The following is a 25,786-nucleotide window of genomic DNA, read 5'->3' as shown; positions in this document are numbered from 1 at the left end:
CATTACCCCCTGCAAGACTTATGGATCATAGCAAGTAGACCTATAGTATTTTTTTCCCTTGTCTTGTGTTTACATAGTGAAAAGTGGGAAATTACCCACTGACTCTGACTCCCCCTAGTTCTTCAGGAAATCCTCCCTAAATAGTGCAGGCAACTCCTTTTTATTTTTGGGACAGATTATTCATCCTAACTGAAAACGTTGCTGTTAAGTTTCTATGCATGGACTGTTGATAAAAAATTAAAATAACATTTAATGCGTGGCTCATTTTTTTTCCCCAGCTGAGTACTTACTGCTCAGCACATGAAATAGCGATGCTGGGCATTTTCAACCATTTCTTCCTTTTCTTTCTTTCTTTCTTCATTTTTTTTTTAATTTTACTTGTTCCCATTAAAAGCTAAACGAAATTATTGGTATCCTTACTGATCACCAGCTTTAATATTTGTTAGCCAATTACAATTGTGATATATTCTATAGCTTTTTTCCCAAGCCACAAACAGAATAATAGCATCACGCTCCACTGCAAGTGAAGTGATCTCAGCCTTTACATTAGGAGAAAATCAGAATGGTATGACTGCAGTTCATTACTGAAATAGGTAACTGATGAACTGAAAAGACAAAGGGCATTGTTAAATGAAATGTCATTATTAGAGCTGCTCATGTTTAACAAATGTACTGTAAGTTAATTCAGTGGTGTTTTCTCCAAAGTTCTCTGTAGGATGTTCATCATTCATGCTTACGTTCTTTACATGTTCCAAGTATTTTTATTTTCTTCATGGAAATAATGCTAAAACTTGAATAAACACCAGTTAGAATGTTGCTAAAAATGTGAACCTCAACTCCCACCCAAGGTTTACCACCAGAGCTATTGTTCTCTGACAGACAGGCCTTTTCACATGTTTTCAAATGTTTATTTATATCATGTTTAAATAGATGCCTTGTTTTCCTTGAAGGAAAATGGAAGGTAAATTCTGAGTTTCATGGGAAAAAGATTTAGTCTTTATGCTGCAATTCAGCAATCTATGAGTACGCAACAAAACATTCTGGCACGTGTTTAATGTCAGGACCTGAAGCATCTGTTTTAAAATGTTGCTGAACTGGGGCCTTAAAGCACATGCAGAATCTTAGACTTCATGCTTTAAGAGCTGTGTAAAAAGTGGTGTTCTGATTTGAAATAAAAAGCATATCATACTCCAGCATCTGTGGGAAACTGTTTGCATTGCCCCAGAGGTGGTAAAAATAATTTATGGACCTCGGTATTTTTCACAACAAGGAAATGACCTCAGCTTTGGCAATCTGAGGTAGTTAGTGAAGCTTTTCTGCTACATTTATGGATTTACTTGAGCTACATATTCTTTGACCTGTATTTTGGATTTATTGGCGGATACACAAGTCACAGTAAATAACCAAGAAAAGGAACTGATGCTCTGTGCATTTTGTGCATGGATTGATTGACAGATTAAGAAGGGCTGCTTCTTCACAGGTGACTGAAACTGGTGCCCTTGTTTGTTATAAATATGTCTGCTGAGGTATCCTGCACATTTTTAAACAGAAAATTCTAATATAGCTGGAAGATTAGAAGAATATTCAGACTATAGTACATGTAAATATGAGCTTGGAAAGAAAATGCATGGTTATGTATGCTATGATGAGGGCAATCAAAGTGTTGAGGGCATCCCCAAAGCCCACTCTTCTCTGAGTTATCCCACTGGCCTTATACCTCTCAGAACCAGGGCTGCAGAGTCTGAATCTGTGTTGCAAAGTATTAACAGTCCAAAAGAGGGGGACAAGAAAGGTTCCTCTCCTTCTGTTGTCATGGTATTGACATTCAGATCAACACTGTTAAAAATCGAGGACTTCAGCCAGAGCTACTTAATGTCTTGAGTGGGTTTTGATATGAAGATCTTGCTTGGCCTTGAGTGCCTTATGCAAGGCACTCTCTAAGTGCTTGGCACAACCATAATTACCTTGGTAGGCAATGGATGGAGAGCTGTGCGGGGTTTCTTGAGGTGGGTCAAGCACTGAGCAGTAAATAACAGAAGTAGATACTCTATTTGATGGTCAGGCATCTGACTGGAAGTCACAAACCCCTCAAGCATATTTTTTTTCATGATATTGCTATGGAACTATTATATTAATGATACTAAGCAGACATCTCTAATCTCTTTTCATCCCTTTTCAATTTGGCAGGGAACTTAAAAGTTGCCATCTAATATCTGTACTGACGTCTCCATCCTTTGCCTGATGGAAACTGGAAAACAAACATCCCCTCTCCCATCCTTCCACCAGAAGGGAGATTAATTGAAATGGTGAGGCAAGGTTGTAAAAGTTTACTCTCAGTCTCTTTGTTCTCAAGACTTTAAACTGAGATCTTATTAACCCTTTTCACCATTTTTAAAGCCACCCATGGGGATATATCTTCATTCTCTCAGACGCAGCGCAAACCATGTAATAAATAATAAAAGTTTACTCACTTGAAACTGAGCTTCATCCTCATCTGTTCAGCTATGCATAGGTTTTAAATACAGATGTAAGAAATAAATGATAAACAGACTCTGTCTGTTCTACTGTTTTAGGACCAAAAACATCCCCCAGACCCATTACAGATTTGGATTACAAACAACTATGGATGAATGAATATTTTCTGCCACCTGAGCGTGGTGATCTGTGTACTAGGAACGAACCTTGGGCTGTCTGAATATTCACGGAGCAATATGAGCTCTCTGCAGCCACACACACATTTTCTCGGGTTATTTCCCCCCATTTGTTTAACTTCACTGCCATCTGCTGTTTTGGAAGGGAACCTGCACCCCAAGCCCGAGAAATAACCAGGGATGTGCCCAGGTATTTGCCACAGCACTCCAACCTAATCCTGACACATTTCAGTGTGCTGTAAAGGGCAGGAGGGAAATATTTGTCCCAAGGTTTGTCCCCCACAGGGCGCTATGCTACCTCTGCCGCAGCCAGGAGTTCCTCTAACAGACCAGAAGATGCTGTTCTCCTACTAAATTAAGGGTTAAAATGGCCACAGAAGCAAGCCTGGACCCTGATATGGATTGCTGCTTGTTGCTGCCCTGTCCTTCTTATACTCTGCCCCAGGGGACGTTTTAGGACATCAAGACTCCAGATGTGCCAAGCTGAGTAACCCCTTCATTCTCTGTGCTTTTTTCCCCTTCTGCATCTTCCTCTCACTCTTTGCTCTGGAGAGAAAGCCCCATCACACCCCCCACCCCTCCACCCCCCCCCCCCCCCCCCCTTTCCTTTTCCCAGTGCTATCACTCTATGCTCCTTCAGACAGACCCTGGAAAAATCCCAGATTTTTCACCTAGCCTAGAAGAACCTAGAAGGACAGCTTGAAAAGTAATCAGTAATTATAGCATCCCTCGTTCTGTGCGATGGAAGCACCAGCAGTTTATTAGGCAGAGAGGACTGGACCAGATGGATCATCAACCCTTGTCATTCAGTATGTCAGGTAGCTCCTTCCAGTCTAATTACTTGATGCTGGCATTTTCACTGTAGTTAACAAATAGAAACACACTCAGTGTGGGTGATGGGCTGCACCCAGCACAAAACCAGGGCTATATGTAAAGACTATAAACTCAAACATCACAGTTTGATTATGGAAAAGATGTTAAAAGTGGAAATCGTTCTCTCACTGCTGGGTGCAGTTAGAGACAGGAAGTCTGTAAAAGCATGGTATTTTTGATGACTTTCTATGTATACTTACTCAGCTTTGACTCAACAACTTAATTCTTTAATTGAAGCAACCGAAAACTTCTCTGACCTCAGTAGGCTTTGACTGTCAGTAAAACTACACTGCAAGCTAAAGTGATATTTGAAGCTCAATCTAACTGTTGTGTTTAGACAGGTAATCTGATGGCCTTGAAAGGTAAATGATGACATTACACAGTTCTATACATTTATTACAAATAATTTAATTTTCCTCTGCAGTGTAAAGTATAGACTTTTGACAGAAGCCAGTTACTACTCTAGTATTAACTCTTTTCCCATGGCAACACCTACAATCCCCTTGTTTTTCTGATTATTATTTTTTTTAATTATTAAAAGGCTTGCTAATCAATACAGCTGTGAACACAGCAGGATACAGTCTATCTGCCCTTATGCTTTAGCAATAAAATTGCTGTTCAGTGCTGATCTCACAGCTATGAAAGCTAAGTTATGATCTATGTGGAAGAAAAAATGTAGCTCGGTATTCAGATACCCTGTTAAGTGTAGACCTGGCAGTTAGAAAAATCAGATTTTGCCTTATAAATGGAGTGAATTTGAGATGGAATTCAGTGAAAAAGCATCAGAATGGAACACAAACATGCCAGTTCCCAAGTAGAACAACATCCCTCAGGGCAACCAGATTTGTATGGAAAAGTATTATCCAGCATTGGGTTACCTGTTGCAATGGAGCGTGTTCTGGCAGACAGAATATATTAGCAGCCATACACATGCCCAGATCTCCTGAAAATCCTCTATATAAGACGTGGAACAAAATGCTCTTAAAGTGAAAGAGTTAAGTAAAACATTTGGGAAGGAGCTTGGTGTAGAGCTGACCAAGGTCAAAGGCCAGACATGTAATGTTTTTTCTTTAAGTTGAATTTCTCCATAAAGTCTTTAAAATAATTGTTCTGGCTCTACTTCTTCCATCACACATTTCTCCTTTGGTTTCCCCTATGAAACAATGGGATCTTGTCCTATGAGCACCCATCCACTCTCTTGCACAAACACCCAGCATATACACAGGCAGACTTTCGTAAACCAGAGTCTCTTGGCTCAACATCTGAAAACTTGCCTTTGCTGGTAAGTTCATGGGACATCACTGGTACTTCTGTCTTGTCATGGCAGGAGAGTCACTGCTGGCTATCTTGATTTGGAACCCCCAGTTCACTTCTTACTGAAAGCAGACTTGTTTTTTCTCTCTTGCACAGATCAGCACAGACCTGCTTTCTCTGAGCAGCTCTGAAGCACGCTGCTTCACTTCATCTACAGTTCCCGAAATAAAAGCAGGCAGATCCTGAAGTGATGTTCTGATACAGCATATGCAGCTCATTTCATCTTACTTTCTGAATGAAAAAAAAATTGCAGGGTATCTTCCTGCTACACAAAGAGAGAAGTACAGCAGAAGGGCTGACTACAAGGCAGGCAGCTAGGGAAGCAGAGACTGACAAAAAAGACAACGCATTATCAGAATTTTCTTTAAACCTCTGGTGGAAAGGGAGCAGGGAGAGAGCCTAGCCAGAAGTGATGAAGACTGAGAAGTGTCTAAACTCAGCAGAACAACAGTCAAAGTAAAAGGTTAATTATCCTCTCTGTGGAAGTTACAGTCCCTGAATTAAAGGGGGCAACTGCTTTTCCCCTAGAAGCAGTTACTTGTTTTCACGCAGATTATACTGAACTGCCAATTGACAGCATTGCTCAGTGCCCACCACTCAGCTCCCCACCAGCCCCAGGCCTCCCAAAGTGAGAGGAAGTAATTGTTGCTACATTTATCTGCAGGGAAAAGACCATTTGATAGGATGGTGTTTTGGTTCACAAAAACTCTGAATAAGAGAAGCAACACATCTCGGCCATCACAGGTCATCACAGCCAGGGGTACAGCACCAAAGGAGCACCAGTAAGTTCTAAGAGCAGGGCCAAGAGATAGGAAGCTGGAAGCAGTTATAGTACCTACACAGAGACAGATTTAGGAGACAAGATGTGGTTGCACAACTACTTCTTACACTAAGCAAAAGTAATACAGATCCCAGGAGAGAGGACAGCAGCAATAGGAAGCAGATCTTTTTGGAGCTTTTAATGCTTGCTTTGTGAATGAGCTGTGATTTTAATAGCCATTCCCAACAAACTAGACTGGACAGGCTGCAACATAGCCCAGGTGTTTGTGTACCTGTAGGAACTTTTTTTCCTCATTTCAGAAGTCATGCAAGTCACAAGGCATCCTCTTCCATCTTTGGTTTCTAGAAGGCAAGTCACTGATAAGAGGGCATGCTCTGAGGATATGCAGAATAACTCCAAACATATTACTTACAGCCTTTCAAACTCAAAAGAATATGAACTACTGGAGACAGTAGAGGAATAGCTAGGAGAATTCTACAACAAAAAGACCTCATTAGCCTTGAACTATAAAAAATTCCAACAGTCACTGGAGCCAGTCAAACTGCTGCTTTTGAGTTGACTGATAAGAAAAGTGCTAACAATCATAGAGGTAAAGCTTTGTCCTCAGTGGCCCTGTATAAAGGATGTGAAGCTGAGTAATAAGGCATCACCAATTCTCCCTATTTTATTATGGGTTTTGCAATAATGGATGTTTGTTTAAAGCCTGGCTCTCTTAATCAAGAGATTAGGTAAAAGTCTCTGTTTTAATTAAGAAACAAACAAGAAAGGTTTTTTTCATTTTGTGGGATGTTGCTGGAAAGAAAATAAATCTCCAAAGGTGCAAAAGCTGCCCCCAAAAAAAATCAGATAGAAAAACCTTCATACTGATATGACTTAGATATATTAAATCACCTGATTTGAGTTGCTTATTTATGGAGACTAAATTTTTAATGTTCGTTGTATATTAACACTAATGATGCTAAAGCCAAGAGGAGGTTTCTTTTTTAAGTGACCCATCCTTTAATTAGCAACAAAACAGCTTGAAATGATCCAAGATCAAGTCAGTTGATTGTTTTGTGCACCTGTGAAGGAAAAAATAAGGCAGCTAGCACTGATGGCTGATGTTACCTGTGTGACTGCAACTAAGCAGGATATGCAGTAAAAAGCTAGACCCTGCATCCTCAGCTGTTTCCAAACCGAGCTGCCACGTGACTGACATTAGATGCATGAGATAATGGCAACAGTACCTCTCTGTGGCACACAGGAAAGGAAATAAGCTTGTCTGGAACACACAAATGTGACATGAGATCTTTGGCAAGACTGAACTGCAGGGATCTGATTCCAAAAGCAAGAACCCCTGCTGAAGTTGACTCCCAGCTGTAAACAAACAGTACACACCTTTCTGGCCACAGTGGGCATCTGGTCTGGCTGTCAGCAAGGACAGAAAGCTATCATGAAGGCTGCTTATTTATTGCCTCTGCACGAGACAGCTCCTTCCAAGCTGCAGAGTGTGCTGAATTTGACAAACCTTTACTGTGAATGTAACTATCCTTGTTGGCTTTTTAACAGCTGAGCCTAGAACCTGGCCCAACAGGACTTGAGTCTCTCTTGCTTCCTATTTTTGAATTCTTGCCCTCTACAAAGCTTTAGAAATCTTGTACTAATGGGAAGACTTTTGGAGATGTAACTTTCCTCCCTCACTCTTTTGAACAGTAAAGGACTTGTTTTCTAATTTACTGTTTAGTAAGAGTGATTTTTCTCAGACTCATCAACTACTGCAGCCTTCCTCCACGTTCCTCGCTGCACAAACCAGCAGGCTTACCAGTTGGGTGTCTGTGCTACAGTGTGTTCAACACTGAAACAAACTTAATGCTTTTAGATGGCACCTCGGGCTGAATACTTGTCATCCCACTGCCATGAGATGGTAGGAGGAAGCAAGGTACCACTTTTCTTTCAGAATGACAATCATGTGCCACGTGCAGACTTACTCAGACATGCTGTACAGTTTTATGCTAGGTGACTTTCCCATGATTGTCTTCACACTTTGGAGATGCAATGCTTTATTATTAAATAAAAGATTAAATCACTATTATGTGGACCAATTTCGTATGATAAATTTAGAGATAACTTGGTAATCATATGACCACATTTTTTATGAATTATATACTCGAGTCCCATGTAACAGTTAAGAACTTCCATGGTTCCCACATTCTTGACTTTTCTCTAATTTTTGGCAAGGTTGCCCAAGGTTTAAGGGTTTTACACAGTTTCTGAGGTGTGAGAGAGTTAGTCTGCACAAACCACATCCTTAGGAAACTAGTTCTTTGCAGACTAAAATTGCAGGCTGTGTTCTAAGCTTATTATACTTACTAACTGCTTTTATTAATTCCTAACTAAACTCACATTAATTTGCCCTTGAACTTTAAAGAAATGGGTGTGATCATCGCTCAGAAAAAGAACCTATCCAGAAAAATTATGTATTTTATTTGTTAGCATATTCAGCTTCAATTCATGCTGAAATTAGCTATGATTTGCAAATAATAGTCATGTTAAGATCCCTCCCTTTACCTCTGAAGAGCTAGAATGGCAAAAGGTAATTCATTTTTCTTAATAATTGCTTCTGTGGAAGACGAAAATCTTTGAAAAGACAGCTAAGCCAGATTTCTTGAATGCTGTAAGAAAATACTTGGATTGCACACAGAAAAGCCTTGAAATGTCCAGTGTAATAAAACCCAGGACCACATTTCATGGTGTCCATAAAATCTGCTCTGTAGCTGCCTAAAGAAATGACTCAGAACAATTCAGAAAATGTTTGATTCAAATGACAAGAACTTCTCGGTGATTTAAGGGACAGCAGGTATTTGTTTTCAGGAAGTTCACTCTTCTACTTCCTATGCATAACTGAGTAATGGATTAAAACTTACTAAACCCCCTAAGACAGGCCAAATCACAGGTTGTGTGTGGACCACAAGTATATTTTCTGATGGCAGCAGAATATAGTGATGTGCCTGGTGTCACCAGATGGTGCTCTTCCACCATTTGTCAAAGTGTTTGCCTTCTCCTAAGCAAGGTTCTTAAAAAGATAACATTGTCCTAATGGCAGGTTTGGATTATGCCAGAACCGACTGCTTCTAAGTAGTGGGAAGTCAGAAAGGGGAGACTGAATGGTAGCAACGTTTGCTTTTCATTTAGGGTGAAGTTGCTGTCAGGTTAAAATTCTTAAAAGCATTGCTCTGTGGGACCATGATTCTGTTTGGAGAAGTTTTTCCTTTTAAAAAGTATATTATAAGCTCCTGGGCTTTTTTGTTTTCCAACAAATCCAAATCAGATTTGCTCAGTCTACATATAAAAACCAAACCAACCCTTTCTTCTCGGTTGCAGCATCACAGACACAGCTCCAATCCAAAATTTAATATCCTGGCCCAAATTGAGGACTGTGTGACGCAATTGTTCTCATTTTCTTTGTACCTTCTCAGGTAAAAGCTCTATGACTCAGACTTAATTAGTTGTTCTTTGGGTGAGTCAGAAAAAAACACTTCATTCTCCTGCAGATTAAGTTTTCTTGACTTTATCTGTAATAGCTAGAGATGCCCTGAGATTTTTTGAAGAGATGTGCAATGACACTGTCCCAAACAAACTTCATGATGGGTAATTAGGCTGTGTCAGGGTGTACTGTGCCTGTCCTTGCCTGGGCTTTGCAACATATACCCATGTAGAAACCCACAAACTCCTGGGAAGCCTGAATTTCAGAGAGGCACTGTCTGTAAATCGAGCTTCTCATAAAGTTTCTTAAAAATCAAGGTTCCTAAAATGACTGCTTACTTGAATATTCTGAGCAGAATCTTCCAGTGATGGGACCAAATAGATGACACTGTGAAAGGAAAGTCTGGTAAAAAACTTTGGTATGAATCAGATATTTAGTTATAATATTCTCTTACTCTCCACAAAGATTGCTATTAAAGAGGCTTCATGGATGAAATTGTAGAGAAGACCAGCCACCAATCTTGTCAACTTTTGTCATGCAGACCAGGAGGGAGCTATGGTTGTTTTCTTACCAGAACACCAGCGTTTTCTCACCATGGGGCTGCCATGTCCTCTATAAATTCTACAGGTCATAAAGTCTTTCCTCTTCCTCCTGCTTAAAAAAGGAATTATTGCATGGCCCTTTGCTAACTACACCATGAAGAAGGTGAGCATGAACAGGAGCTTATTGTTTCTCATCCCTTACTCCCACCTGTTTTACTTGTGTTTGCTTTGGGGTTTGTTGGGATAAGTAGCAGTTTGGTCAGTGAGCTAAAAATGTTCATGTTAATGTTACCAATCTAAATAACACAATATTAAAAATGATACAAACATCATCTTTATGATCTTCCCATCTCCCTGTATGTCTTAAACTGTTAAATGCTGAGAATAGGAATAGTTCAAAGGAGGGACTGAATAGGATCTCAGCTGGCCTGTACTTTCTAGGTGTCTCCAATGGATGAGACAGTAGGAATGTTTCAAACATCACTATTTAAATTACATGTGATTACTGAAAGGGCACTACACCTTACAAAACATACCAGCCTGTTGGATGGGATGATGATGTTCTGCTGCAGCCTCTAATGCAATGGTGACTGTAACAGGTCTGTGAGTTTTCATTTCACAGTGCACAATCCCACTTCCACAGATGGTGTTTGGGATTTTGCACTGAATGGTTCCTCGTGCCTACTACATCTATAGCAATAGATGAAGGGGTGTTGAATAACCCTAAGGAGATGGCATGCAACCAAGACAACAAATGAGAAAGAAGAGGAAATGCACAGGAGTAAGATACTGCTCCTGTGCCCAGCAGTCTTGCTAATTATGGAGATCCAGATCGAAACCTTCCTGGCAGGAATCATTTCATTATGGATCAGGATGGAAGTGATCTCTGTGCTGAAGGTGCCAGGCAACAAAACAGATTGAAGATGGGGATCATCCAAAATACGAGGGACAGAAACCAACGCAAACATTGATACTGACTTTGGAAGGTTTGGGTTTAGTCCCCTATGGTTGGCTTCAGCTTCTCCTGAAATTAGGAATACAACAAGATGCAGTTATGGGATTACTGAGGTCCATATTCCAATCAAATCACTGTGATCCTTTCAATTTATTCCAAGATCTGTCCATGACACTGTGGTTTACGGTATACATAATGTGCCCTAACAAAAGGAGACTGTATAAAGGACCATTATGCGAGGAGTTATATAGTTCTTTTTATTTTATGCAGCATTTATGGCCTCTTTTAGCAGAGGTCATGAGAAAATTATTTAACTCTCCCTTCCCCACAGAATGGAGGCCTTACTGTTGTGCTGTTATAACCCCACCTCACATTTTAATTCTCATTACAACAAAAACCAAACTGTGCTGAAAGATACAGTGAAACCTATTGCCACATTTTCAGTGGTGACCAAGTCTGGTGTTGTCAGAAGTCCAGGCTGAACAGTAAAATAAATCATGTGGTTGCAAAAATGAAGGAAGCTCTCTATTTCAGATTCTTAAGGTAAAGATCAATGAAATTGGAAAATTGAGGCAGAATTGTTTAGAAAGCTGCACTAAGAGCCAGAATTTGGCTTACCTTTGCAGACCAAAATAGAGCTGGAAAAGGGAAAACAAAGGCCCGAACCTGCTAGAGATTTGCAAGCAAAAAATCTAAAGATCTGAAGGAAGGGAGCTTTTACTTTTCTAGACGGTACCCCTCTTGGGACTTTTTTTAAACCTAATTTGTTTTTAGAAGATTGATTATCTGAATGTCATAGGGGACAACAGCTGTCTGGATAACTGGGTGAATTTGCATCACAATTAAGTATTGGGAAGCAATGCCTTTGTGGACTATTTTATTGAGGTTCAAGTCATCAAAGAGGAATTGAAATGACAACAGAGATCCATTTTTGTATTTTCATGCCTTTCCTTCTCATTTCCTAACCATGTACCAGGTGAAGGAAAATTCCAGCCTTCATCATAAGAGAAGTATGTTTCCAGTCCCTGTGATCACATAGACAATGAGCAAAGTATAATAACATAAAGTATAATTTTAACCAAGCTTTGTTATTTTGGGTGCCAATTCCATGAGTTTTAAAGTCCCTAGGAGTAAATTAGCCTGGTCTCCTTTCTTTTACTGTGCTTAAGAAAGCTAGAGAAACAGTTAGATTTTCCAGATTAGGTTTGATCCTTCCCTTGTCTGACACTCAGTCACTACTTCAGTCCCTAGTTTATACTGCCCCTGGCTTTTTATTTACCTTTTTTCTTGTACGTGTTTCTTTGAAAAGTAATTTTATGACCTTATGGCTCAGGAAGCTGTTTTCCAAGTTGAGGTTTCTTTTCAATAGTTATGTGATAACCCACACAGGCTCTTCTCTCTGAAGGTCACACACATCTCTTCCTAACACCCCTCTGTTTCAACACATCCTCTTGTCCCTGATTTTTGTTTGTTTGAATCTCCCTCTCCACGATAATCAAACCAGAGCCACACAGTCCTCTGCGAGGAGAGGCAGACAAAAAGCAGAAAGCCTGTATGGCTCTGGTGAGTGTGTTAGCCTCTGGGGCTGCATAAGAGTCTTCTGCAACTCTAATTAAGACGTGGCCTGTGGTCACACTAGTACACAGCTTGAGCCATCCCAGCATATTTTTGTTGTTATTATTATTATTGTTGTGATCGCTCTGTCAGGGCAGCAGTCGGTTCAGAGCGGCTCATGCGTGCTTTGCTGCCCTCCAACGGGTGGAAGCAATGCTCTCGCATGGCTTTTCTTCTTCCTTCCTCTCCTTGAGACCTCTCTAGGTGCAGCCTAACACAGAGATTTATTTTTTATAACACTCTACACATGGAAAAAGGAGCCTAGAAAGTGAGTGCCTGGGGTAGCTGTGAACAGACCACTCGGGTATTTCCATCGCCAATGAGAAAGGCCACCCTGCCTCCAAGCTGTGGGTTGGTTTCCTACCAGGCTGTTACCACCCACTAATCCCTTGTGCATTGGAGTAATTTTATGATCCCAAAGCACATTAGCAACCAGGCGGTGCCTGGGCATGGCTTTGCAGCCCCTGGCCCTGCCAACCTACCCCAGGGCACCTCTGTGGCATGGGGCCAGGCTCCAGCTCACCCAGCCCCATCGTCCCACAGGGCGCCAAACAGTCACAGGCCCGCAACAGGTTTAAATGGGTGCAAAGGTTTCTGACTGTGGGTGCAGGCCAGAAAAAAAGGTGGTTAAATCCCCTCAGCAAAGGGAGCCCCAACTGCTACCGGGGATGTCAGCGCCCCGCGGGGCATGAGCGGCCATGAGGCGTCTGCCAGGTCACGGGGCACTCAGTAACTTGCCCTCCACGCTGGCGAGAGGCCTCAGGCCCCCCTGCGAAAGGGAAACACAGATAAAAATGAAAAGAAGAAATAAGATGGGCGAGCGCCAGTAACATGGAAGGGAAGTGCTTGAAACCAGCGGTGCCAGCAGGGAGGAGGCGGGCAATGCAACGGCGCCTCCGCGGCCCACCAGAGGGCACCGGGGCAGCCCGCGGGCTGCCTGCCGGGCGCCCCCCCCACTCCGCCGGCGCTGGCGGGCGGGGCGGGGCAGTGCTCCGGCGGTTGCGCTCCGTGCAGTCAGTCACATGAGCCGCTGGGGAGCCGCGCGGCCCCCGCCCTCCTTCCCCCGCACCCCTTTGGCCGTGAATGGCACGGCCCGGATGCGCTTATACGCAAGGACGGTGCGGGCGAACCATTGAGCGGGGGCGGGGGAACCCGGCAGCCGCCGACTGGGAACACCTCTTCGCCGGGGCGTTGCGGCGGGGGGAGCGGACGTGACAGGCTGAGTGGTTGGGCGCAGGCTGCTGGAGGCGGAGGGCGATGGTCGTCCCCAGGGGACAGGAGTACCAGGCCCCCCAGGAGGTACCGTAGCGGCGTCTCTCCCAGTCCCCCCCCCCCACCTCCTGGCAGAGCGGCGCTGGCGAGGGGCGGCCGCCCGCTGTTTCCCCGGCCCCCCTGAATTGCTTTCCCTCCCCTGGGCTCCCTGCCTGTTCCTTCCCTTCCTTATCTCCCCGCGGGCTGAGGCGCTGACCACCCCTCGCCGCCGGTGTGGGGCTGCTCCGGGAACCCGGGGGTCACCGCTGTACAGCGGGCTCGGCCCTGCGCCTTCCCTGCTTGCGGCCCCGTGAGGTGGGGTCCCCCGGGGTGTGGGGAGCCGGGCCCCGCTCCGTGGGGAGGCCCTGGAGGGCTGCAGGCAGCTCCCGTGTAGGTCACCTTCTGTGCACCATTACGTTTCCCAGTCCCCACTGCTTGTGAGGCTTTTCGGCTTTCCGCGGGAGGGAGGAGGGACAGGAGGAGGCTGGCGAAAAGATTTTGGGGAAGAGGAAGGTCAAGGGGGTGGGAATGGCGAGTCCCCGTAGCCCTGAGGGGGGGGGGACCTGCAGATCTGTTGGCCATCTCTCCGGCCTGGGTCTGAGATGATGGGGTGCTCACTGCCTCCACTCAGTCATGGGCTGTGGTGGGATCACGCAGGAGCAAAAGTGCTGTGGGTTGGGGTCTGTGCTGACGGGGCTTTGGAGTGCTGGAACTCTCTAGGTTGCCCATCGGAGTTTACTTCTTATTACTGCTGTGCTTTGAGTCTGCTTAAAACTGTGTTACTGAAAACCAAGTGGAATTCCACGTGAACTTATCCTCCTGTTTTTGTAAAAAGACTAAAGCAGCGTTCATGTGAGGTGTAGGATTTAGTGAACCCTGAAATTGAAAGAAATTTGCAAAATGGCAAATAACTGTCTTAGGAGCAATCTGTCCAGCTGGAGGCAAGCAGTGGACCAGGAGCTTGAAGAGCAAAAGCAGATTCAAGTATTTGACTGGGTGAAAAAGATGTGATGTTAAGTCCAGGTAGCATTGCATTACCTCTTTCTTTAGTGTCTTTCAAATTATCAACAAAACTGATAATGGAAGTGCAGGTTAAGTCTATGTTAAGATCAAGTTTAGAAAATGTTCATTTGAAGAATGAAAGAGAAATGCTGAATTAGTGTTGCCTTGTTTGTTTCTCAGGTTGAAACAAGAGAAGATGAGGAACAAAACATCAAGTTGACTGAAATTTTGGAACTCTTGGTGGCTGCTGGGTATTTTCGAGCAAGAATCAAAGGATTATCACCCTTTGACAAGGTGAGACCGATGCAGTGTTGCTAAAAACCTTTTTGAAGTATGAGGTTTAAATTTTTTGCAAGTTAGTTCAGCAGTTCTGGGTGATTTATAAAAAAAGATTTTTGGAACACGTGAGGTTTTCCTATGTAAATTATTTTTCAGATGACACAGTTTCAGATAGATCAGACCTCCTTAGCCTTGAAAAAATATTTTGTGCAGCAAGTTCTGTGTTCAAGGAGACAACTGGATGCAAGCTAATTGCTGATGTGCCTTTTTGTGGGTGTTATGGCCTAAGTTGCAGTCATGTATGATGAAATTTGCCCCCCTCAACTGCAGTTAGAATAGCTAGAAAGACTTGATACTTGGAGGTAGCTTTTTGTAAATTTAAACAGAATTAGTCATTAATGAGAAATGAGGAAATACTTGTTTTGAGAGGCCCTGCATACAAATGGAAGTTAGCCTGGTGAGATTATTTTGGGGCTGTTTTTACATATCTTTAGAATTCTGTGTCTGTTAACCTTTCATTGTCCTAGACAGGAAGTGTGTGATACTGACAGTGACCAAAGTTCAGGTTGAAAAGAGACTTGTGAATTGTTTTAGTGCTGACACTGTGAGAAATTCCTGAACCAAGGTTTAAAAACACAGCACTACAGCAGGCTTGAAATGAACTCTGCTGTTTCCTTGATCATAGTGCATCTTACTTTGCAATACAAATTTAGTTTCTTCAAACTGCTTGGCATTACTGACCTTAGCTACTCAGGAGACTGTGTGCACACAGACACGAAGTAGTTTTGGGGAGACAGCCTTAGGAAGTAATATTGTTGTATTTATGTGTAGAAAGGTATGCACCAGGTTTATACTTGCTTAAAACCCAATTGCCATGTTACCATTTCATGACCTACTCAGCCTTTACAGAAATTAGCATGGCTACAGAAAGCTATCTAGCTTCTAGTATAAAAGGGATACTGATTAAGTGTTTCAGATGGGAATGTGAGAGGGGTAATGTGCTAGAAAACCTTGTACAGAACACCCTAACTTGCTGCGTGTTGTTGGTAAATTATTCCACATTTTAATCTGCTTATTCTTTGCTTTTGCATACTTCTGGGTTATCTTGTATATGTTTATGCAAGGCTGTCTTTAAATATTTACATTAATTTATGCAAAGTTGATGAAATGGTTTAAGTATGCCAAAGTACCTGTAGGGATAGGACCTGAAATGAAATCTATTACTATCTTGACACTGTGCTGAGCGTTTGGTGGTGTGTATGTCAGAAAGGAAAGCATTATAGTGGGAAAGGTACATATGAAGCTAAATACATGAATACAGAAATTATGATCCTTGATATGGTCACTTTTTAAATATCATGGCATTTAACATACTGTTGTGTTTTATCTGTGGTTTTTGTTTTGTTTTTAATCTGAGAGCTTTTCAGAACTAATACATAAAGCTAACAGAGGAAATTTAAATGTCATTAACTGCTCAGGGTTTTTTTTTTTTTCTGTTTTACATCAGTATTGTACCCAGGAGTCCATGTGTGTATTTCTATAGGTATTCCAGTCTATATAAGAATATTGATGAGGGAGAGAATACTAAGGTGTAGGTTCTAAAATAAAGTGTTTAGATGCATTTGGCTTTAACTCCTCAAATTAAAATTGAATTAACCATGTTGTTGCTCCTTTGCCAGGTGGTGGGCGGCATGACGTGGTGTATCACTACTTGCAACTTTGATATCGATGTTGATTTATTGTTTCAGGAGAACTCTACTATTGGTCAAAAAATGTAAGTTGATTAAATGGCAGGTGAGATATTTGTTCTCAGGAAAGAAGCAGCAGGTGGGAGAAGTTACCTGATGTTTGCTTCTTTATAAGAAGGATTTTTACTGCTTTTCAGGACCACCTGTTTACAAAACATTGCACTGCTGCTTGATTTCTCAGACTGCAGTTCCAGAAACCCTAAAACCAGAAAGCAGCTTACTCCAGAAAGGGCAGTGCTATCCCCCTCTGTGCTGTCATGCTCTTATATCCCTGCTAAGCAGGAGAAGCATTTGTGTGGCTCCACATCGAACTGGATTTGTAACTGATCTAGATTAAAACCTACCAAAAGTAATAATAATAGTTTTAACATGAATCAGTGCCTGGATCCAGTTCTCTGTGCGGCTGCACTGATGCTTGTGCTGGCACAAGAGTGTGATGCAGAGGCCAAAACAAAGGGCAGAGGCAGCCCATGCTGCTGGAAACTGGAGTGCAACATTAGAAGACCTTCCTTGAGTTCTTGGTGTCTGCAATTTTTCTGTGTAAATAACCTCTGATTCTCCTTTATGGTTCTGGGTTAGTGTTATAAGCATCATAAAACAGGATCTAAAGCATGAATGACACTGTTGTTGTAACAGTTACCTGACCCATACTGAGCAGAAGAAATTCTTTCCTTCCTGATAGTGACCCAACAAGACTGTTTTGGTTTGATTAATTTCTTATGTGTGGAATTTGCTCATAAGCCAGCTAATTCCTGCGTTAGGGAGGTTATAAAATGGTATATGCTGAGAAAGGGAATGCATTCTGAACTACTTGATTTCCTTACGCATTTCAGTGATAAGAACCATAATTCAAGCTTTCAGGAAGTAAGAACAGCCTTTCAAGTTACAGTTGCATGAAAAGACTTGTTTGCTCAGTGAAGTTGAGAACAACATATTTCTGTGCTGTTTTCTTGCAAGTGATTTGGCATTGTCAAGGCTGTAACACTTTTAAAAATAAATACTTGTGGTTATTGCCATTAAATTTGGAGACACTCAAGTCATTGTAGATAACACTGCATGAGCTGTTAAGTGCACAGAATTAGGTAGAGACTAGGAATGAAAGTGGTGGTAGTTTTAACAGTTGCCATATTTTTATAATGACCATCTTTGTTATCCTTACGAACAGCAGGATAGTTAAGTTCTTAAAATGTCCTGTTATCTTTTCAGCTGTCTGGATGCCAAACTGGTGAACCAAAATACAGGCTTGTCTCCCAAAACAGCAACAATTATTTATTTATAAATCTCAAGTGCTCAGACCCATGCAAGCACGGGCTGTTTTGATGTCAGTGTAATGTTTATATTGCTGGTGACTCCTTTTTTCTGTGATGTTCTTGAGAAAAGGAAAAGTGAAGTTGTGTTCTCTCAGTATTATTCTGAGGACATTTTGATGGTGTCCTATTATTTAGTTGCTGGGTTGAAATAAACATGGAAATACAGATTAGGAGAGAATCTTCTGTCTATTTGTAGAATATCACTATGGTGCCATAGTGGAAATAGCCTTATAAGAGTTATGCCAAAGTTTTCACTTCTCTTAAGAAGTATAAGTTCTTGGGATCCATTCCCAGATTTGGTCTCTGTCTCCTATCTCTTGCTCACCTTTCATGCTTCCAGAAAATCAGTTTTCTGTTTGGGCAGTACTGAAGTCAACTGAGATCAGTACTGGACCAGGTAATTTTTTTTTCTTTCATGGAAAATAGTTCTAGCTTTCCCAGTACAGTGTTCATCCTCAGTGCTGACACCTGCTTTAAAAATGTGCTTAAGAGCATCAGGGGGCCAAAAAATACCTTGCCCTAAAGTAAGGGATTCAGTGGAAGCAGGATGATGTTCTTTTAGAAGAATCCCTGGTGTTAGGATAACCCTTTCATGGGTTTAATGACTTCTTCACAGACTTCATATACCTATGACAATGTAAAAGCTGTTTTGTCAGCAAAAGTTTGATTGCTTTTCATAACTGTATACAATGGAAGCCACTAGAGGGAACCTTTTAATTGGGAACTGTGTTTGCAAAAATAATTTCTAATTTACAAACAAAACTTGTAATATATATGTGTGTTTGTTTTATTTTAATAATAGTGCCTTAACTGAAAAAATTGTGTCAGTATTGCCAAAAATGAAGTGTCCTCATCGTTTAGAACCACATCAGATCCAGGGACTGGATTTCATTCACATATTTCCTGTTGTACAGGTAATAATTCTGTGGTGTATTTATACTTTGCTGAAAAAGGCCATAAAACTTGCTTAAAACGTTTGACAAAGATCTGTATTATTATTTGGTTCTCTATTTAACTTTGGAATGGATAATGACAGAGAAGTAGTTTAAATGATTGTTTTTAAACAAGAGTGACATTTTGGGTGATAGAATTCTGAAGTGCTGTTTGTTCAAAGTTCAAGAAAAACGTGAAGGAAACTTTAAATTCTTTAGATTCAGATTCTGCCTTCTTTGGAATTACTCTGCTTAAAGGAACTAGTTTAAGTTTGTTTCAGAATCTGATAAGCTACTTTGCTGGACTAGGAAGAACAACAAATATCTTAGGGTCTTTGTTTAAGTTTATGGAGTGAGTTTTGCAGATAGCCACTAATTTTTATATGAATAAGGTGAAAGCCAGTTGGGGTTGTTTCTTTAAGCATAATTTGTCCTTCATTTGTATCACACACAAACTGTGTGTGGGGCAAAAGAAGTGCTCTCATGTGTGACCCTATTGCAGTGTATTTGTTGAGCAGCACTTACTGACTGGGTGCATGCTCAGTTCTCTGTTTTTATTAAGGTTTAAGCTAACATGTGATGTGTTCCAGTTACATGTGGTATCTTGAGAATCCTTGGTATGTCGTTATCATTTTCTAATTTTTCTTTCATCTGCACTCAGAAACGTGTATTTGATAGATAGGGAAAATGAAGACTGTTAAACCAGCTCTTTTTCACTTAATATTTCCTTACCTCCTGCTTCTGAAATGATTTAGTGAGTTTAATTTAAATTCCACTTTGTAAGAAGTGGGGGAAACTTCCTCTTGTCTCTTCCTTGTTATCTTTTAGTAGGAGGCTCCTGAGGAAAAGCACACAACTGCACTTCCCACAAAGTTGTGTGGGGAGTGCTACTGTTAGACAGCTTTCAAGCTATGCTAGTGCTGCTGAAGGTGGAAAGTTTGTATCTTGTTAATGTGAGTTTTTAATTCTAAACTTTTCCTACCAAAAAAAAATAAAAGATCCCAATCAGGTGAACTTCTTGCCTTCATCATGTGATCACAATGATGATGATAATGAATGGTTATGTTTATCAAATATAAGGCTTCTGTCATAGGAAAAATTGTTCCTCTCCTGAAGGAAGAGCATAAACTATTGCTCCTGCTATGAAAGCAATAGCACTAGGTATTCTTTTCTCTAACCTGCTGTATCCAAAATCCTGATTTTGGATATTAACTCAGGAAAAAAGAAACATTAATTCTAAGCAGGGATGAAATCAGCTTCTAGATTTCTCAGAGAGCAGTGGTTCTCAGTATTAGTTGCTGGCCAGTAGGAGATATGTCTAATTGGTGAAGAAGTCTTTCTTGATGGGCTTAAGTTTTACTATGTAGAAGATCTTTTTTAGAAATTGTTGCTTTCTGTCAGGTCCTTGTGAAGTTCTGCCTGCTCTTGGTTCCTCACTTATCCCAACTAAGATAAGCTTTCAAGAAAACTTTTGTTGATGTCACTGGGATGCTGTGTTCTGAAAAAGACCATGCAGGAGGTGTAATAGGCTGCTCACACCATGGCATGTAGGAGTGTTTTATTTCATGACGACTCTTTACTCACTGGCCTGTTAAATTAAAGATTTGACTTGCTATCTGTAAATTTCAAAGCAGTCCCCAAAGAATACAGTTCTTTCCTCCACCTGGCATTGTGTCCCAATAGCTCTTACACTGTGCAGTCCAATCTGGTGAACTTGATGGGTGGAATTTAGTTTAATTCTTCCCTACAGGAAGACATTTGACTGAGCTGGCTTACTGCCATAGGCTGTAGCAGAACTTGCAAACTAGAAAAGATACCAGTGGGCAGAAATGATGCTGCTCTTCCTAGTAAATTCAGCTGGTGTTCACAGAACACTGTGCACAGTCTTGTGTTGAGATGTGCTTTGTAAATTAATAGTCTGCATTTTCATCTTGTCATCATCTTCCCCTCACTTTCCAGGGGTTCATGGTTATAGCACAGAGAACTGTTGCTGGTGCAAACTTGGATCCTCAGATTGATCTGATCCCTTATATGACCTCCTGTGCAGGCTGTCAACAGCCCACAAGATTTATCTTCTCCAGCATTATTTAAAATGTACTTCAATCTCTTGTGGCTTTTTGTGTGGTCTTATAAATGTCAGAATAAGTCTTTTTTTTCTTATATGGACATGTGGTTCTTCTTGAACACTTTGTAGGCTTGAAGATCTGCCTTTTCATGGTGGGACTGGAGTTTAGAAAAACAGTGTGATCCATCCAAGGAAAACCTTATATAAATACAAATACAAGCTGCAACGGCTTCTACCTGGGGTACAGCCAGGATTAGTGGGATGAGGTTGTGTTCCAACTGGAGTATTTTGTCAGAGTATAATGGACCAGTGATACAAGACCAGTTCAGTGTTGGATCCTGGCACAGAACTTTTTCTATTCCACTCATAACTGTCTCACATTCCATCAGAGCTCCAGCACACCTCCTTTCACTCGGAGTGATAGAGATGGGTGCTGCCACCAGTTCAAGCTTGCCCTGTAGGTGGGTGACCATACCATAGCCCTCAGACTGTATGAAGGCCATAGGTTGTTTCAAAGTATTCTCCCAAGGGCTTCTTTGGAGTAGAGAGGGATGAACCTGCACATGTGCAGAGTGTGTACAGTTTTGTATACCTGCTGTAATCCAATTCTTCCTAGAGCTAAGAGATTTATTGTTTTCAGTATGGCCTGCTCATTAGAAGGACAAGGTTGGTAGCTTTTAGATTGCAGTAGAGTTCTAAGGTTGTTTTGAATGTAGATGAGGAAGTATGTTGAGATGACTGGTACAACTGAGCTCTTGGTCTGCTGAGGTGTGCTGGCCATTCCATGGTATGGATGGAAATAAAAAGCCAGAAAATTATCATTCCTTTGTTTCATGAGCTACTGCTGTGCATTTTTCTACATTATAGAATCATAGAATCATATATTATTCTATATTCTATATTATTCTATATTCAATATTTTGAGAACATAATGTTCCTGTTAAAATGTATTTTTAGCTTTAGTAGATTTCTTGTGTTAGTGGGAGGCTACTTTAGGGGTTGGGTTTTTTGGAGTGGAATGTATTTTTTTTCTCCATCTTAAAGATGCACGCTAAAAGAGTAATGTTTATAGTGGCCCATATCCATTTCTTGTCCACAGATGCTCTTCGTTTTCTTGTTTGTAATTATTTTATTGAAGGTCCAATTTTTTTGATTACAGAAACTCATATTGGCAAAGTTTCAATGAACTTTGCATATGCTTTTGAAGATTTCATATGTTTTTCTTTATAAATGAATTTGTCAACTAAGAATTCCAGATAGTTGAGATTTGCAACAGAATTTTCTTTCCATTTTTACTATAGAAATTAATCAAAATGGAAAAGCAATTAAGTAGGAGAAGTTACAGTGCAAGCTAAATAAAAAAGAAGTCATGCAACAAAAGAAGAATTTTACAATACATTATTTACAAATATTCAGGAAAGTGGGGCTTTTGGGATACCAGTCCCTGCTTCAAGGACCTTGTAAGGGAAGGCAGTTTCATCTTCTTTGGACCGTCAAATCCCACTGCAGTGTGAACAGTATGGCTCACTGAGGTTTGGGTAGTTCAATATACTTCTAGAGGATGAAGAATGTTTAGGGGTTTATATTAAAAACTTTAATTACAAGAAAAAACCGTGTGGTTTCTTAGCTTATGCAATATCTGGTTGCTCTACAGTATGTAGAAGATCAAATGTGAAGTTTATAAAAGCTAAATCATTTTGTTAAGAGCAGGTCCCTTAGTTACTGTGTTTGCAAATAAATGTTCTTGGTTGTGTGCTTTAAATATGCTTTTAGCTTTTATCGTGTATTAAAAATAATTATGCAGTAGTTTGGTGTTTGCTGTTATTTTTTTCCCCTTTCCACTAACACAGACTTTTTCTTCCCCCAGTGGCTGGTGAAACGTGCAATAGAAACAAGGGAAGAAATGGGGGACTATATCCGTTCTTACTCTATATCACAGTTTCAAAAATCTCACAGACTTCCAGAGGTAAGACTAAGCCAGTTCTTGTTCCTACTCTAATATGTCAAATGCTGGTGTGCTCCACCAGCTTCACACTTATGAAATCAACACAATATATCACAGTTCCCTTTGCTATCACTTTATTAATCAGTTCTAAAGGATTCCATGTGCAAATTCAGCTGGGGAAAAAATATAAAACATATTTATGATAGAGAGTTCAAACATACCACTTAACTTTTGAATAATAGTTGCATTAGTTTTTCGGCAATATTTGGAACTTCTCTGTTGGTTTGGCTTGCCAGGTACAGATTTCTGTGCAGAGTATCCAGGCTAACCATGTGAAGGGAGCTCCATTGCCTGAAGGGTGTTTGACAACACCCAGCAAGCTGTGGAGAAGCTGATCTAGCTGAATGAGAATTGATATGCTGTTAATGATTTATAACTTGAGTTTTGTTTCAGAGTCCTTAAAATCAGCTCTTGTCTCCCTGCATCCAAACACCAAAATTAGTTCTTGAAAACTGAATTAATCAAAATTTAATTCAAAACCACTTGAGGAAAGACAAGGGGGACAGGTTTGTGTTAAAAGGAAATAAATTTGTCTCTGTTAGATATGATTGCTGGAGGAGTGAAAGCAGTAGCTTTATCTAGACATGTAGTGATAAGAGTAATTTTGCACTCTTTGATCATACTTCTTCTGAAGTAGTCAAATGCTGCTCACTTTGAAGTAACATGTTTACCACAGTGTTGGGTTCCTCTCTTCTTCCTGTGCTTCAGTACTGAAGGAAGATGTCTTGGGGTAGGAGGAGAGCTGGAGCGAGCTTGGATTTGTGCCTGTAGTGCAGTTCCATCAGTTCTGTTTATGCATATCCCAAGGCAGTTCCATGTGTAAATACAAGAACCCAAGTTTTGCCTCTAATTCAATAACAGCATTAAAGGTAGATTGCTCTAGTATTGGGAAAGACAGATAGACTTTATTAGCTTGAGGTTGTTTGGATTTTGTTTCACGTTTTTAAACTGTGTTCAATGCTTAGAACCCAAAATAACAGTAAGGGAAACCCCTCTTTTCTGCATTAAGCCCATCCCAACTTCATTTCCTCATAGTGTAGTAATGATTGGAGATCCTGGTAGTGGACTGGGATTGCATTTGTGGTTAGGTACTGTGTAAACAGAGACCAGATAGGAGGGTTGGTCTTTAAAACTATATCCAGATCAGCTGCCTATCAGATGAGAGAAATATTTTTGAGTTACAGGAAATCACTAACACTTCACCCAGCAATTGGGCAGCTCAGAAACCATTTGACAATTTTGTTTGCTAAACTCATTGTAATACTTGAGATTTGATCTCCATTCCCTGGTATTGTTAATCACCTCCATTAATCTTTTACAGGATGAGGAATTTATGCAAAGAAAAGAGAAGGCTATCAAAGTAGTTACTGATATCTTTGTAAGTATGTTAGATTTTTATAATCAAGAAGCAAATGGTTTAATAATGACAGTTAATTGTGTTTAATGCAGCCAGTCCTGGGTTTTCTTATGAGAAGTTCCTGTTTAAGTTCCACATTGAGCTTCGCCCTTAGAACAGGTCTCAAATGCCAACAGATTGAAAGTGTAACCTGTACAAGTAGGTAAACCATATCAGCTGCCTGCACAGAGAGTGTGGAGTTCCACATTCTCAAACAAAAGTCACAAGATAACTTACAGGCCATTAAACCCTCATCAGACTAAGAATTAGAAGCAATCAGCAGTTGGACTATTTAAATTAAAATAGCAGTGATCTTCTCAATGTAATACATGCATGGCCTGCAATTTGAGTTTCACCCCTTACTTTCTTTCTAGTGTCTGTGTGTTTGTGACTCAGTTCACCATTTCTGACTCCAACAGGTCACTACCTTTTTTCCTTTTTTTTTTTTTTTTTTTTACTATCCTGACAAATTCACAGACCAGCATTTGAAAAATGATGAGAAATTTGGGTATGCTTTAAATGGAACCCTCCCAAGGCTCTTCAATAAGTGGTGAAACACCACTCTTGAGAAAAATCAAAAAATCAATGCTATTTCAGGTAGCCTAGCTAGACATCCTAATCTCTTTGTCCATGGATAGAGGTTAAATGCTAGTACAGTGAGCTATGATGGCTTCTATAATGAACCAGACAAGCAGCCTTGTTCTTTTGTTGTGTTTTGGAGGTACTTGCTTTTCCATATTAATGACCTGAGTGCTGCTGAGCCTAATAGAAGTGGTGGAATTACAGTGTATGTTTTAGAAAGCCATTGCTATGAAATTCTCCAGGTGATGACCAGTGCAAATCCCTTGCTAATCTATTTGAATAATTACTCTTTAAAAGTGTGAATTACAGACTTTACCAGTTGCTCCCAATGGTTCTGTTGTTCACAGTGGTTTTGAGGGTTTTCTGGATTTTGGTGGTTTGATGGGTTTTGGTTTTTTTTTTTAACTTATTAGTAGATTTACAGTGAGCCTTTTGCTCCATACTTGTCTCTCCAGTAAGGTCTGTTTTCTGTTTTACAAGTTAGCTCCCCTTATAAATGGGTATTATTGTTTTGTTTGTGCACCTGCATAACCTTTAAATTGAGAGAGAATGCAAGTTCATGTAAGAAACCAAATTCCAAAAGTGTATTGTTCCTACATTTGAAATTCATTGAATTTTATACTTACTTTAGATTTTCAGAATAGTTGTCCTAATTCTTTAAGTGTGCCCATTTTCTACCTACATTGTCTTTAAATAATGCTAAAAATTTTGTATCCAAGTGTCTGAAGAAATAAAGAAAGTAATCACAATGCTGTAATGAGACACCAGTAACTAGAGTTTTAAGTGTCATAGAAAACCCCAGAAGGTATTTGATGAACAGTGATGGAGGGATCCTTTTGATTGCTGAGGAACAGAGGTAGTTTCAACATTTAGTTTTTCTGTTCTAATAATTTGGGTGGGTTTTTTTAATTTATAATTTTATTAATTAAATTTATTTTGTGAGAACTTGTCTGAAAAGAAGGGAATGCAAGCAACTTCCAGTGCCCAGTTATCTAGAAAGTGTCAGGTCCATTCAAGTGCCTT

The 25,786-nt window shown here is 40.6% G+C and overlaps 1 protein-coding gene across 1 annotated transcript in view; it reads left to right on the top strand.

Moving 5' to 3' along the window:
• Positions 1–13,435: 13,435 nt before the first annotated feature.
• Positions 13,436–25,786, top strand: part of CCDC93 (CCC complex scaffolding subunit CCDC93) — a 43,012-nt gene continuing 30,661 nt past the window's right edge. The window contains exons 1-6 of the mRNA XM_084265068.1: positions 13,436–13,492; positions 14,627–14,740; positions 16,405–16,499; positions 18,586–18,697; positions 22,648–22,746; positions 24,107–24,163. Coding sequence (XP_084121194.1) covers positions 13,451–13,492; positions 14,627–14,740; positions 16,405–16,499; positions 18,586–18,697; positions 22,648–22,746; positions 24,107–24,163 — 519 coding nt within the window. The 5' untranslated portion in view covers positions 13,436–13,450. The remainder of the gene's footprint in view (positions 13,493–14,626; positions 14,741–16,404; positions 16,500–18,585; positions 18,698–22,647; positions 22,747–24,106; positions 24,164–25,786) is intronic.

The sequence above is a fragment of the Gallinula chloropus genome (assembly GCF_964237585.1).
Source record: "Gallinula chloropus genome assembly, chromosome: 5".
NCBI lineage: Eukaryota > Metazoa > Chordata > Aves > Gruiformes > Rallidae > Gallinula > Gallinula chloropus.
Note: the sequence above shows the minus strand (reverse complement) of the source record. Positions and strands in the feature narration are given on the sequence as shown.